At 40.2% G+C, this 14,536-nt stretch overlaps 1 protein-coding gene across 1 annotated transcript in view; it reads right to left on the reverse strand.

The window, feature by feature from the left end:
• The window catches only part of WDPCP (WD repeat containing planar cell polarity effector), a gene marked incomplete at its 5' end in the record, with an annotated part of 59,896 nt that extends 46,410 nt beyond the window's left edge, over positions 1 to 13,486 (reverse strand). The window contains 5 exons of the mRNA XM_009873211.1: positions 4,190 to 4,313; positions 6,869 to 7,057; positions 11,098 to 11,707; positions 12,195 to 12,320; positions 13,365 to 13,486. Coding sequence (XP_009871513.1) covers positions 4,190 to 4,313; positions 6,869 to 7,057; positions 11,098 to 11,707; positions 12,195 to 12,320; positions 13,365 to 13,486 — 1,171 coding nt within the window. The remainder of the gene's footprint in view (positions 1 to 4,189; positions 4,314 to 6,868; positions 7,058 to 11,097; positions 11,708 to 12,194; positions 12,321 to 13,364) is intronic.
• Between the last annotated feature and the right edge of the window lie 1,050 nt (positions 13,487 to 14,536).

Genomic DNA, 14,536 nt, shown 5'->3' on the forward strand with positions numbered 1-14,536 from the left:
TTTGTACTATGAAAAAACCCACAGACCAATGATATTCTCTCAATGGAGTTATTAGGTGGAAAGGTCCAAATAGTCTTGAATCTTAGTATTTTTCCACGAAAAAAAAAAAGATCCTTATATTGTGTATTCACAAGAACAGAGTTACAAAGGAGGAAAGGGCACTGCAGAAACATGGAGCTGTGGCTGCATTCTAATTCCACATCTCCTGAGCCGCATTTCAGACTCCACTTTCGAGCCCAGCCTTTACCCCCAGCTCATGCTCTGTTACTGTCTCACTTCTGTCTGAGAGAGACAGAAAAACCTGAGCAAAACAGAGCAGGCGTGTATTTGTGCCTATGTGTGTATGTCAAGCAAACAAGATAATTTCATGCATTAGAAAATATGACAAGTACAATTTACAAATGCTTGATCAGAGTGAAGCAAAGCCATGAGTCAGCGATGCCACAGTTAACAGTGAAAAACGATTCCATCCCATTCCATGTTCTGTACACGCCAGAGGAGGCTCTTACACAGAGCCAGGAGGTTGTGCAGCCACTCCCCTGTTACACAAATACACTTAGTAGGCAGCACTCGAGAAAAGGGTGGGGGCAAGAAGGTTATGACTCCCCAAGGCTTCCTAATAAATCCACCTCTGCTCAACATTTTACATAATGATCTAACGCATTGTATTATTATATGCAGTGACATCATAATAAAATACTAGACTGCTACTCAAGTGGCAAGGAACACCTAAGATATATTTCTATACTTGTAATCCAGATCCTGTGGTTTTAATTACAGATAAGAATTTAAAATTAAAATAATTATTCATTCCATGAACACTGTTGTAATGAATTCTTGGCATATAATTAAGAGGCCTTTAATTTTGTATACCAAACATCTGTTTTTGGAGGTATTCTACATTCAGAGCCTCTACCTGCAAAGCCCTAAGCTTCTATTTTAGGGGAAGCTGGAGATGCTGCATGGGTGGCACATTTAAGAACTTAGCTTTTCTAACGATGGATACAAATAATATGTCTGTGTCAAAAATGCAACGCATTTTCCTTCCTTCTGATTGCAATCCATTTCAGTCATGCTGTCAGTGTTCTTTGGCCCATCTCGGGCTGCAGCACCATATTTAAAACACAGCCACGAATGACAGAGCATCTTCTTTCTAAAGTGCCTGGTACCTAGAAGACAGAACCTACCACCACAGCATTCAGCATTTTCTAGAAACTGACCTCTGATGGTAGAAAAATAGTTAGTCTATGATCTCACTGATAATGTGAAAATGGATGTCTCCAGTTATTTGCAACTGGATATGCAACCTTTCAGCCAATAGTACAGATTAAAATCATTGGCACGTGATTATTACTAGGTGAGGATAGCCTTTCTTAAAAGGTAACTCTATTTCTCAACTCTAGTAAATACAGGCACTCACAGCTTTAAAAGTACAACAGTAACTGGCACCTTTTTGGCAGACTCAGCAGGCAGGTCAAAGATTGTCTCAGCATGTAGAATGAATTAATGTTTCTCTCCCAAGAGCGGGTCCTTCTAGAAAAGGCTTAAGGCAGATTGGTGGGGCATTCAAAGGAAAGCTGGAGAGGGGGGTGAAAACTTGTGTTTATATGAACATTTTTCAGATTTAGATCTAGAAACTTTCAGCCTTTTAATGCTTTAATCTTGTATGAAAGACTCCACCCTTCCCTGTCCATCCCTTATGTGTCTGGTCTCATCTGCAGCCCACCACACACGTCTTAAGTTGTCTTCCCCCACTTCGCTCTGTACTGCCCCTCTGCAGGGCTCTGTGCGTCCCCATCCCTGCCTTTAGGATTTTGTCCCCAATACCTTGTCTTCTACTCATGCTCCTAATGCCACTTTCCTCACTTTCTATCCCACTTCCGACTTTCTCCAAGTATGTTTTCTCTCCTTATCCTCTAGATTTAATTTCTATGCATCTACTGCTTGCTTTCTCTAAAGTCCAAAGGATTTGCGGAAGGTCCTTCTCTATTCCAAGAAATACTTTCTGAATACCAGCACATAATTTAACTTATGTCTCCTCCATTTCTTGCTGCAATAGTGTACAAAGTGATCACTTTGCTTGTGTCTCGTCAAGCTTGTAAGAGAGTAAAAAAATGCTCCCTAGTGCTGCATCGAGTTGGCATTGACAGTTTACAGTGCTTCTGCGTTGAAGTCTTCTTTGTTTGCCCATGCAGACACAACTGCAATGACAAAAATTTACTCTGAAGAGATTCATTAACTACTTGAAACTAGCATGCAAGTATTTAGTGCTAAGCATGTAAGATGTAGATGGTACTCTGTCACCCAGAACCATGGTTTGCCATTCCTCCAACAAATCCGTAGTACTCTGCTTAGCCTACATGCAAATCGTTCTAGCCACTTAAGAAAACTTCTAAAAGGAAATAAACACCAATTAAGGCACAGCCACTTTGATACAGTAAAGATCAGCTTTGAACACCATTTCCTTGCTTTCTATCAGACAAATCTCCCATTTCTGAACGTTTCATTTGGTACTTAGATTATGTCTCCTCAGATAAGCTTTAAGCATTACCATCTGTTCTGCAGAAATCACATGATCCCATCATTCATCCAAACACAAATCCCGTTGACAACAGGGAAATGGCCAAATAACACGCGTCTGTTCCAAAAACCGCCACAACCGTAGATTGTTTAAGGGCTGCTTTAGAGTAGGGGTAAAGGACATGGGGAGCCTCTCCCACACACCTCCTGTCTGTCCACGCAGCATTCTGACACTGCGGCTTGTTTGCTGGGAGAATTGAGTCAGGGTTTCAGCTGTGAGCAGCAGCCCAAGGGCGGAAAGCTTAGCCAGGGCCCCATGCCTCTGCATGCCTGCTAGCATTTGGAAGCAAATCCTGAGTCAGAAGGAATCCACCTTTCTCTTGCAGATGTAACAGCGCCATAGTTACACCTCTCAGCAATCTCTGAGGCATTCTTTCCACATCTGTCCTCTGCAGGCAGCTGGCCCACAGCCACCACGCTTGGCCATTGCAGCAACAGACCTTCCCTGCTGGTTTCTAAGGGAAAGGCAAAAGCAGAGTTTGTACCCACTAATGTGGCTACATCTATTAAGAAAACTCCAGTGAAAGGCTGGTGCATATTATGCAGATAGTTGGAGCATTCCTTTACTTGGAATAATTTCCCCCTTGGAATGGGCCTGTTTAGCAGAAAGAGGATCCTATTCAGATTCAAAATGCAAAAGACTGTATAAGGTATTTCTTTAAGATTTGAAAGAAGTACTGTCAAAGTAACCTGCAGCTCCTAGATTTGCACATGCAGACCATGTATATAATCTGGATGAATCGCCGAAAAAGGGTGCATTGAAAGTCTTCTCACTACGTCCTCCTCAACACTCTTCCTCAACAAGGTCTTACAAACATTGCATCATTCAGAAGGTAATGTCTCCTTATTTTCACCCACTGGATAATGCTCAGAGGGAACGTCTCAGCTATATTTGTGGTAAATCACATAAACGGGTTAAACTGCTGTATATTGATGCATACAACTGACTGAAATTTAGGCTATTGATTCATTTTGAAGGAAAAATATATCAATAAATCAATGTGCTATAAATTCTGGTATTTGGTATTATGACTCTTCTAATATATAATTTACAGAAATTATATAAAATTTCATTTTATCCTTTTATTTTAATGGCACTGAAAATTCACTGAAAATTACTGGAATACGAATTTTTACATGTGAACTTTTGGGGTGAGTATTCTCATCTTGTTATTACATATAGTTATCGTCTTTACAAAATGCCCAGATTTCAATGGTGCAAAGACAACTATGTCTTGGACCGTGCACCGTTCACTTGCGTTTTAGCATCTATTGAAACTCGGCGTTTTCTCCAAGCTGCAAAGCTGCTTCAACAGTTCATCTACAAGAAGTTGTTGAATATAAAGCTCTCGGAAGCACGCTGTCTTTCTTCTATCGAGCTAAGAGGGAAGGGTGATTCATTTTAAGTGTATCGATAAGAGAACTCTGAATAGCATCCTATCTGCAATGCTCTATGTGAAAGGAGCAAAGTGCAAGTTAAACAAACAGTAACAATGAATGCATTTTTTTCAGGGGTGGTCCTCTTGGAAAATGTCAACCACATTAAAGTAGGTAGTTATTGAAATATGCAATTAATTTTAAGCTGATAGAAGTTGAAACTGTCATTCACCTGAGCAGGTGGTGGAAGAACCTTCTTGCATATCTGCTGATTGGGTCCCTGTACTCCAGCACGGTTGTATCCGAGAGAGGTCTTGTTGGAGCATAGAAGGTTCCAAGGCTTGCCTCGAGCTGTGCTGTGAAGTTCAAACACAGCGGCAATGAAACAAGTGGAACAGTTTCAATTACAACAGGTTGCTCATGTTTGCAGTCAGTCAAATTCCTCAAACGCTGACAAAATGCGATGAAGTTGTAGGACAGATGAAATTAAAATACGACAGGTTGTACAAACACAAACGTGCATACAAACTTTCACTTTGAGGCAGGGTTGGCGATGACTTTGAGCAACAAAAGCTGTCAAAAGGATGGAGAAGGCTACAACACAAGTTCTCACCAGCAGCATACAATTAAATGTGAGTCATAAGAGTAATACAGTTTGAACAAGTTTGTCCAGTAGAGATCAACTCTCAATTAGCTCAAACTGTCCTTGTCCTCTTGGGCAAACAACAAGGAAGTTCAGTTTTTCAGCGATCACAGGTCAGCGGGTGACAGAACCCTTCTTGTGATGGCCTTGAGGTCTAAGGAACCTTCTTCAGCCCACAGTTCTTTAAAAACTTTACGTAGAAGGGTCTAGAAACCCTAAGGGTTTGACTCTCCTACAGCATGTACTGGCAGGGAACAGGATAACCTGCCTTGTAATCAATAAAATAAAGCCCTTTTGTCACAGAGGTTCTCTCCACTTTAAATACTTTCTGACTGCTATATTCCACAACAGGAGCTCTTAGACATTTGTCTAACGTGTTTTTAAACAAAAATTTATAAATAATAGAAGAAAATGCACAGTATACATGTGTCCCACATACTTAGCTGAAAAGAAGTTTAATGACCAACAATATTTATGTCATGTGACTTCTGCTTGAGAGTTAGTATGCAGTGCAAGTCCTTATAGGCAGAACAGGGAGAATTTGCTATATATTTGCTATATAGGTTCTCCTCTGAGAGTGAATGTGCAAACTGCTACTGCTAATTAGCTCTTTGTGTGGGCTTTAAAAGCAATATATAACCTATTGTCTCATTAGGCTGACAAAATCTAATTGATTTGCTGTTATTAACATTTGTTTGAACTAGCCATTTCTGTATTTAGTGATAATGGTTCTTTATTTCCAAGCAGAGTTATATTTTATTTTATTAGACTTGATAGCTCTAAATGTGCTAATAGTACTGTGTTAGGAACACAGGCAAAGTGTTAGTAAATTAGGTTTTGCCTTATCTTAAATCTAGACAAGTTGAACTTTAAAGGTATTTTCTTTCAGAGCAGCAGTCAATTTAGATTAAAATTGAATAAAGCAGTACCTCTGCAAAAACAAGCTGCACTCTCTTGGCACTGCTGTTTTCCTGACAGCATGTTTTGTACTTCTGAAATATTTCAATGTACATGGAATATGAGTGACTACTATCACAGTTATAGATTCATTAGAGAGCCCAGCTTGATGTTGAAGACACAACAAATATCTCAAAGATAACCACCCCATTGCAATAAGTAAAAGGCCCCACTGGGTTTTGCTAATAAAAAAAGAAAATAAATTACCATGCCAAATTTGTTAGATTGATAAAGAATAACTTCCGGATGGAATGAAATTCCATCTCCTGTAAACAGTGTTAGGGAGCTGCATGGGGGGAACACACAGACATCTCTTTATAACGTGCATGTTTTTACAAGAGTTTGAAACCCATCCCTTTTCACAGGTCCTTTTAAAAGCACCTTTTATTTAGAGTGGATACGCTATGCTTGCAATGCAGAGAGTTTTTTAATCAGATCCCCCCAAACGAGATAGCTGATGGCTTGGCAGCAATGTAGGACACCTTGGAGTTTTTCTATCATCAAACACGCCGGAATCCTAAGGATTCTTTCTTGCCACAAAAGATGCCTGGTCCCCAGCTGTCTGATTGCTAGACTGGAGGATAACACCTTCCCTAAATCAAGGCACTTCAAATCTTGAAGTCTATTGAGTTTCAACATAAACAGAGAATCAAGAGGAGCGCATCACAACAGGCTTCAGCAGGGACGAGGCTGGACCTAAAATTCATCATTTCTTGTGAGGGAACCCAGGTACTACCGCAGGGGGCCAGAATATTACAGTGAGGACAAATGCTATAATCCTAAAGGAGGCAGCAGAGGATAGTGTATTCAAAGCCTTTGGATCTTGTCATGAAAGAATGACCATTCAAAAACACCTTAAAAAACATACTAAAATCTCTTGTCTCCATGGCAGGAAAATGCCCCTCCTTAAGCTGGTGCTCTGTACTAATATATAACAAATATTTGAATCCTGTATTAATTGCCATTAGTCTGCAGTATAAGCTAAATTTCTTTAATGCAGCAAAGTTGCAGCACATAGAGACAGTGCTTTATATACTTAGTCATGCCTATGCCACATATACATTAAAATATGCATTATTTCAATAGCATTACTGATACAAATGAACTAAAACGCAATCAACACATTGATCCAGATTTCATTGAAGTGACTTGCCTACATACATCGTTTGATTATGGAGTGCCATAATCTGGCTGACTGCTTGGACTCTCACTATTGCCTTCTTTAAACAGTCAATAAATGTATTGTCGTAATCCACATATGAATTACAATGACGCCACAAAAATACAGTGAAAATACAATCACTCTCTTACCTTCTCTGTCTGGCGTAAGCTTCTGTTTAAGGAGGTGATTGGCAATGGCACTCAAGCATATGTAGCACTGACGCCCCATCGTGTTCCAGTTCATGGTGTTCAGGACGTTAATCGCTTCCTGTATCTCATCATAACGAATGTACTGGTGGATGATTTCCACCAGGCCCAGCTGTCCTCTTGAGATCACACCTTTTACATGAAATACGAAAACCAAAGACAGCGTAAGGAGCATGTAGACCAGCAGCTGACTACTTTTGGGCACAGTTAAAAATAATTGCTGCTGGTTAAAATTAAGAAGTTTAAGTTAATGGGTTTCACTATTAAATTTTTGTGCAAGATAGCTCCTTATTACCTTGGTATATTTAGACTGAGGGTGCTTTGGAGAGCAGAGAAAAACCATCAGTGAACTTCACACAAGGAGGCTGAGAAAATGTGGTCAACACCTATTAGTTACAACATCACGTCGTGAGGTTTGTTTTAAACGCAGTAGAAAAAGCTTGTTCCCAGTGTTTTTTATGTGTGTTCCTCGCACTGCCTACTGGCGGGGAAATACACACCAAAACCCAGCATTTGTCCCACAGAACCGTACCTACGTACACAAGTTTAGAGCAGCTCAAACCTGAAAGCAGGAGTTATTCAATTACTCTCCACATTGCAGTTGCTCTAGAACGTAACTTCCAGCTTGGCAAAATTCTGTAAGTGAGGCATTTCTTCAGTAAGGGGATATCATGGGAGATATCAACATTTGGGGACCTTTAAATTTCAATTTCACATGAAACCGTAAAGGAAAAAAACAAGCAACACGCTGCTCACTCCATGAGAACATGATTTACCTAGAGCACTCTATCTCTGAAAATTAGAAATAAAAAGACTTTCAGTGTTCTTGGCTTGTAGATCCCAGCATCTGAACTGAAAAACTGCAGAGATAAATGTTATTTATTGTTTCTGAGCAGCCGTATGACCATGTGACATAAGCCACAGATGGCATTTTAGAAATTCTTGCTTGCTTTATGCCATTAGGCTGGAGTATTCTTTATCACTACTGCTCCAGAAATTAGAAAGAGATCAGAATAAATTTACTGTTCCCTTCTCTTTAAATAAACACACATTTTTTTTTTATTTTCTCACTGATATTGTTTGTCAAATCTAATTTTAAGGAAAAAATTCTGATGAGAAAAGGAACAAGCTAAATTTCAATGTTAATTTTAAAGCCATAGAACAGCTAGGATAAAATGTCTGATAACGGAGAAAAGCAGACCTGATAGATAGAAAACACAGCTCACAAACTTTTCACAAACAAAAAAAAAAGTAGAGGAAAACACCTGCCTATAGCTTGAGGACAAGTAATCTTCTGAGAACTTGTATACACAGCTCTGACACTTTGGAGAAAAAAAATTATATATTTATGTTTTGTAACAGATAAATAGATTAGATTTTTAGTGTAATTACCTAAAAGAAAGGGTTGTCTATTGTATTTTGCTTTACATTTGCATGTATTAAAGCCTATGGACATTATACTGTGCAACAGCTGCGTTTAACCTGTGTACGTGTGATAATATCTAATTGTACGGGAGACTTCATTCTTCCTAAATGCTTAGCTTTTTTAATGTATTATGTAAGTTGGGCATTTTTCACACTAATCACTAAGCGAAGATGAAAATACTTATTTGCATGCTAATTAATTTTGTGTGCGTGTGTGTGTGTGTATATATATATATATTTAAAATGTCTTCCAAGGCCAGCAATGCTGAACCACTGGCACCAGGACCAAGTTTGGCATTATCCAAATCTGGGTTGACATGACCGTCAAGAAGCTGCAATGCTTCTGAAAATGAGTTTGGCATTGGACACCAGAAATATTTGCCATTAATGTTTGAGGGTAAATTTAACATCAATCTTTTCCTGATATAAGTCTGGCCAGACAGCACAATGAAGAATTCACAGAACTTGTCCAAAACCATAATATGTCAGCTGGAAGTTAAAAACATATTTCCCTAATCTCATTGACATAGTTTCTTAACAGATTTTATGGGAAACAATTCCAAGCCACGAATTAATTACTGATTTTATTTAGTCCTGAATAGCTGCCTGGGTTTTGCTGTCATGGACCCCTAAATTTTTCATATAATTTGTATTGGCATTATTTCTTAAGCAGCAGAGAGATAAAAACTGCCAAGGCTGGGAAGAGGGGCCAGCTGATGAGCACACCATCACCTTGGTAGCGTGGCAAACTGGGCAGAGGGCTAAACCTGAAAACTGGGATATAACAGAGAACAGCGCGTATTTGCAGGGAGAGGCAGGAAGGGAGGGATAGAGGGAGCTTTGCCTTCTTCCTAGAAGAGATTTTATGGTAATTATGCAGAATGAATTTTAAAACGTGATAACTTTCAGCTGTAGAGGTCAACATCTTCCCATTTGGATGCTTGACTTCTCCTGGGTGGTGCGCTTCCAAGCAACCTGCTTGGGAAAAAGAGGTGACAGCCAACTCACCGCCTAATTGATTTAGGAACGGTGCCCAGGGAGACAGTCCAATTAAGTTTACAAGCTGGCAATTAGCAGGAAAGGCCTCTAAATCCCTACACTGAGAGCCTGCTTGCCTTCGTTAGAACATAAATGTGCTAAAGATAGCAAGGGGGGAAGCTGTGCTTTCTGGAAAGCTGTTGTGAGAAAACCCCACAAGGGAGGCTGAAGAAAAGCAAGGTAGATGTGGTTAGAGTGCCTTCTGCTCGACAGGTAAGAGGGAATTTAGAGCGGGTTGTTTTAATGGCCAACACGCACAAAAACATCAAATAGCTGTTATAATTAGCGTTCTGGGGTACTCTGCAACTATTAAACCTGTCATCGAACATAAGGCAGCTGAACCATCTCAAAATAAATGCTAACTTGGAAACGGTCTTTTGATAGGCTTTTTTGGATAACAGTAATAATCTGGATCAGCTTTTTAAAAACTACACAACCATAAGTCAATGCCGTATTTTTGTCGCTAACATCCTATTGTAGTAGTTCACCTTTCTGCAGTGGCATATGTAGGTAAGTTTTTTTAATTTGATCTTTTAAATGTTTAGGTCTGCAGTACTTCTAGTCAGGATTTTCCCCCACCAAACTACATGCACACCTTAATAAGAAACGAGGTAGATTTTCAAACCATATGGACACCTTGGGATTTTTTTTTTTTTTTAAAAGGCTTCTTCCTAATCTCAATATCTTTATAAAAAAGAATCATTAAAAAAATCCTGTGAAGATGTACAATTTCCTTGGACAGATAGTGGGCAAAATGCTGACATTTTCCAGAATACGAGCATATTCGACGTGGCTGTCTGCTCTGCTAAAACACTGGCTTGGTAGTCAGAAGATTTAAGCGTGATTGGTTTTTTAGCTCTCACAGCGGGTTTTCGCACCCCTGTAACTCGCCTGACTTGAATGGAATGAATGCAGTTCTCAGTGACGAGCAGCTGCAGGGGTTTTACTCTTAGTTCAGCCACTGACTTGTGTAACTCTTGGAAAGCCTTTTAGCTTTCATTTACTGCTCCTTGGTATTCTGTTTGTAAAATGAAGATAGTTATGGGTTTAATCCCTTAAAGTCTTCTTACACATGAAGCGAGAAGTGCTACATAAATTCTAAAATTAGTACTATAACTTCCTCTTTTATTCACAACTCCTGGCAAATTGAGACACCAAACTTCTCTGAAGGTTATGAAAACCTTCTCTTTTTTGTGTGAAAAGTCTTCAAGGAAAGAAATGGTGTAACATTATGTACTGAAGTCAGGAAGAACAGGGTACTGGGAAAAATACACGTTGTAATGGAAAGGACGGCTGCACCATACACACAAAAAAAACCCCTCAGAAAACAGCAGTACTATTCAATTATTAAATAAAGCTTCTTTTAGCTTGTTAGGGGTATTACTACACAATTAACAATATTCCTAAAATTACATAATACAGAATTTTCTATATGAGGAATTGGCATGCTTCATTTGAGTAGCAGGGAACATAACAGGACCTTGGTGCGACAGCAGAAGGGGGCCCTATTCTGTCAGACCCCACATGAGAAGATGCTAAATAACTTAAAACATAATGAGCTCCTCGGTCCACATCCTCAGGTATCACTGCAACTGCAGGCTTTTAAGACTATGATCCCATATATCTAAAACAAGGGTACAAAAACCACTTGTGAGGTACAGCTATTCCTCTGAGAGCTCCACGTCCAACAGATGCCCTCAGTAACTTACCGAGTTTAAAGTGAAGTACTCCTAAGGGTCCTTTGTCAAATCTAACCAACACCAGATCATGAACATCCATGCCAGCGGTGCTGGCAGACGCCACTCGAGGAGCAGCCCACTGGATCTGGACGAGGCTGCTGGGCACGTCAAAGTGTTTACTGAACTGCATAGTTGCCTCAGGGGAATAGTCTTGTGCCAAGAGCTGAATTTTAATTGGGGACAGCGCTGTGTCAAAAAGTTGCAGCTCCCCTTGAGAGCTGCCAACCATGAATATGGCTCCGGAAGGGTGGTAGGTTATTAAAGCAGGCAGCAGTTCTGCTTGAGCTAACAAAGTCACTTGGTTGTAGGCTTCGTACAGAATTATGGACGAATCTTCACAACCCAGGACTAGTTTGTCTTCTGTAACATCTCTGCAACAGCTGACGGCCTTGGATCGTAGGGGTATTCTGGTGACGGCCACACACTGAATTTTGTTTCTAACACACTTGTAGATGCAGCTGTCAGCCATGGGCTCTTTGTCTGCGGAGACGGAGTGCTCTACTGTGTAAACCTGATAAGGCTGATTAGTGCTGAAGCTAGCATCAAGTGGATCCCATTCTGTACGGACATAACTCAGAACCTGAAAAAAAATCCAAGACGTTTTGGTAGTAACAATTTATTCTTAATTTGATGATTTAAAAAATAGACTGCTGCAAATATGCTTTCTCATGGTCAGTAAGCTAAAGCAAATATGCATTTTAGAAATGGAGTTGTAAAATCTACTGTTTTAACTTTTAAGAGGTTAATTCCTTTGATTAAAAAAAACCCATGCAATATAGTCTGACCCATATTTGTTTGTTCAGAGTACATAACAGGCTAGCAGAATAGAAGATAAAAGAGGAGATGGTCCTGGCACTTTTGGCAAGAGAAGAAACGATCAGCTGACTGATATAAGAAAACCCCTGATTATTCACGAGTGGAGTGCATAAGAAATCCCAAGATTTCTGGACAAATTTGTAACAGGTTATTCTGAGCATCACATGTATTTTTGACGATTTGCTCTGGGCCACTTAACAGAAAATTCTACACTGTAGTGGTAGAAACAACGGCATGTTTAAACAACGTACACTATCCATTGCCAGAGGAGTAGGTGGTGAACGTTCTTTGGTGCCATATAGCTTCAGATGCAGAATAACTGAACTTGAGATAGCAGAAGAGTGGTATGATTTAGGGGCACTTGAAGGCTGAACAAACTGGAAGAACACAAAGGCAGCAGCTGGCAAAGAGCAAGAATTTGTAGTGTGGGCATGTGGCAGGTGACAGAGGCAACGGAGGAGACCACTGAAGGTTCAGGTCCTACCCTACATGGGTTTGAGCAGGAGGTGTTGCGTAGGACCCAAGCACGAAAATTGTGGGACAAAAGCCAGCTGTAAGTAAGTTACAGATCCGCTTATGAAAAGCTATTGCTCTGCAAGGGAGAGAAACCCAGTGTCTCTGGAATAATGAGAGCAGCTGAAGTCACTCAGAAACTTGCTGGTGTTTGTTCATGCAGAAATAAAGAGTGAAAGGAAAATGTCAAGCCCCACCCTCAGGTGTAGCCACAGCATTCTTCACACTATAAACTAAAGCTGCTGACCTGCCACTAATTTTGGAAGCTCCTTCTTTTGAGCGCAGGTGGTATGCAAGTGCCACTTACATAGAAAGGGGTAACAAACGCGATTAAAAGGCAGAGAGAAAGGCAAGGGAGGAAATCTGGAAATTTCAGGCTGAAATCAGAGATGCACACGTAATGTTAAAGCAGTTTAAATTTGATTTCCACAGCTCACAAGACCAACTGAACACATAATTTAGCCTTTCGTCCTGCAAAGGAGAAGAATAAGAAATGAAGGGGTTTCTGGCATACCACCCGTTAGTTCAGAAACAACCAATGAACTTGTAAACAATTTATTCGGGATGTTGATCAGACTGACAGGAATGTTTTGTTCTGACAGTTTACTTATTTTGTCAGCAAAAGGGTTTCTCATTCAAAAGAAAGAAAAAAGGATTATTGCAATTCTGTGGCTGCAAACCAGCTCCTAGTTAATACAAAAGCTGTAGCTACTCTAAGATGAGCAGATGGGGACATGGAAAGAACCACTTAAATAAAAAACATCAAACACATAAGCCAAGTTGTGAAAACTAGGTAAACTGATTTCAACAGAGTAGGCATCACTGAAAATATATACTAAAGAGGAAGTAAAAGATTAAATTACTTACATAGCCTGAAAAACACTTTCTCACCTCCCGCATCCCCTCACCAATGACCTAGCCTCTGCAACTAGGCATTTACGACCACAAAATGTGCAGTGGCTACTGCGTAGATTGTAGAACTGCTGAAACGTGTAGCTTATTAGGGTGTTAAACTGCTTAGCAAGGAAACCTGTAAAAGGGGTTATTGTGGACAAAGGATTATCTAACCCCAAATAAAGACAAGGTGAAATGTTATTGTCTGTTCTGCAGCTTTCCCTCAGAGTACGTATAGAGACCCAGGTAGCTGCCTTTCAAATATGTGAAACAGAAATCTTGCCCAAGCAAGTCTTCAAAGCTCCCATAGCTTCAGTGAAATGAGCCTTGAGGCTCTCCGGGACTCAGGTTTCTGTCTCCCTGTGGCAGGTTTCAATGCACTGCACCATTCCTCTATAGATTCTGATCCAAACCCCATGCTCCTCTCTGGACATCTCCTCACAAGCTACAGGAAAGTCATGCAGATCCACACAATAATCAAGCCTATGAGAGATAAAAGACTGAAAGCACTATTAGATTCTGTGGAGAGACTGGCCGTGAAGGTTAAGACAATAGAGAAGAAAACACATGAAACATGGATTTTACAACTGCATAGGAGTGACTGCTGGAAAACAGAAATGGAACCAGTCACAGAACAGTAAACGTTATCATTCGATTGTTCAAGAGTCAGAAGGCAAACAATAATTTTGTTCTGCCTTGTTAGAACAAAAGTGGGACAAAATGCTGCTCTCTGCTTTGAATTTAAAAGAAAGCAAAATCTTGCATTTCTGGAAGACTACTTTAAGGAGCCTTGGGATGAGAAGCTTCCTAGGTTCACATAATTTGGAGAGCAAATACCTGAAACCAAGTCTGGAGTCGGGCTGACTGCTGTGCACAACACAATTCCGAACCAGGAGGAAGTTCCTTTGAGGAGAGAAAGGCTATTTGCTGCATTCAAAACATATGTTTTAACATAACGTTTAAACAAATTCGGCTTAAAGGAAACTCTTCTAGACAATTCTGCTCATATTCTGGCTGAAAGCAAGAGAAACATTTCTCCTTAGATTGGAACAGATAAGCGGCTTCTCATGCATCAGTGGCCTAATGTGCCTCTTGGAGGAAGAGCACCAAGCCCAGAGACCTTTGTTCTGCTTTCCAGTTTTGCTGAATGTAACTGCTATTTGGCACCCTGAAGAAGGGGAGGGGG

This window comes from Apaloderma vittatum, unplaced genomic scaffold, assembly GCF_000703405.1.
Source record: "Apaloderma vittatum isolate BGI_N311 unplaced genomic scaffold, ASM70340v1 scaffold16657, whole genome shotgun sequence".
NCBI lineage: Eukaryota > Metazoa > Chordata > Aves > Trogoniformes > Trogonidae > Apaloderma > Apaloderma vittatum.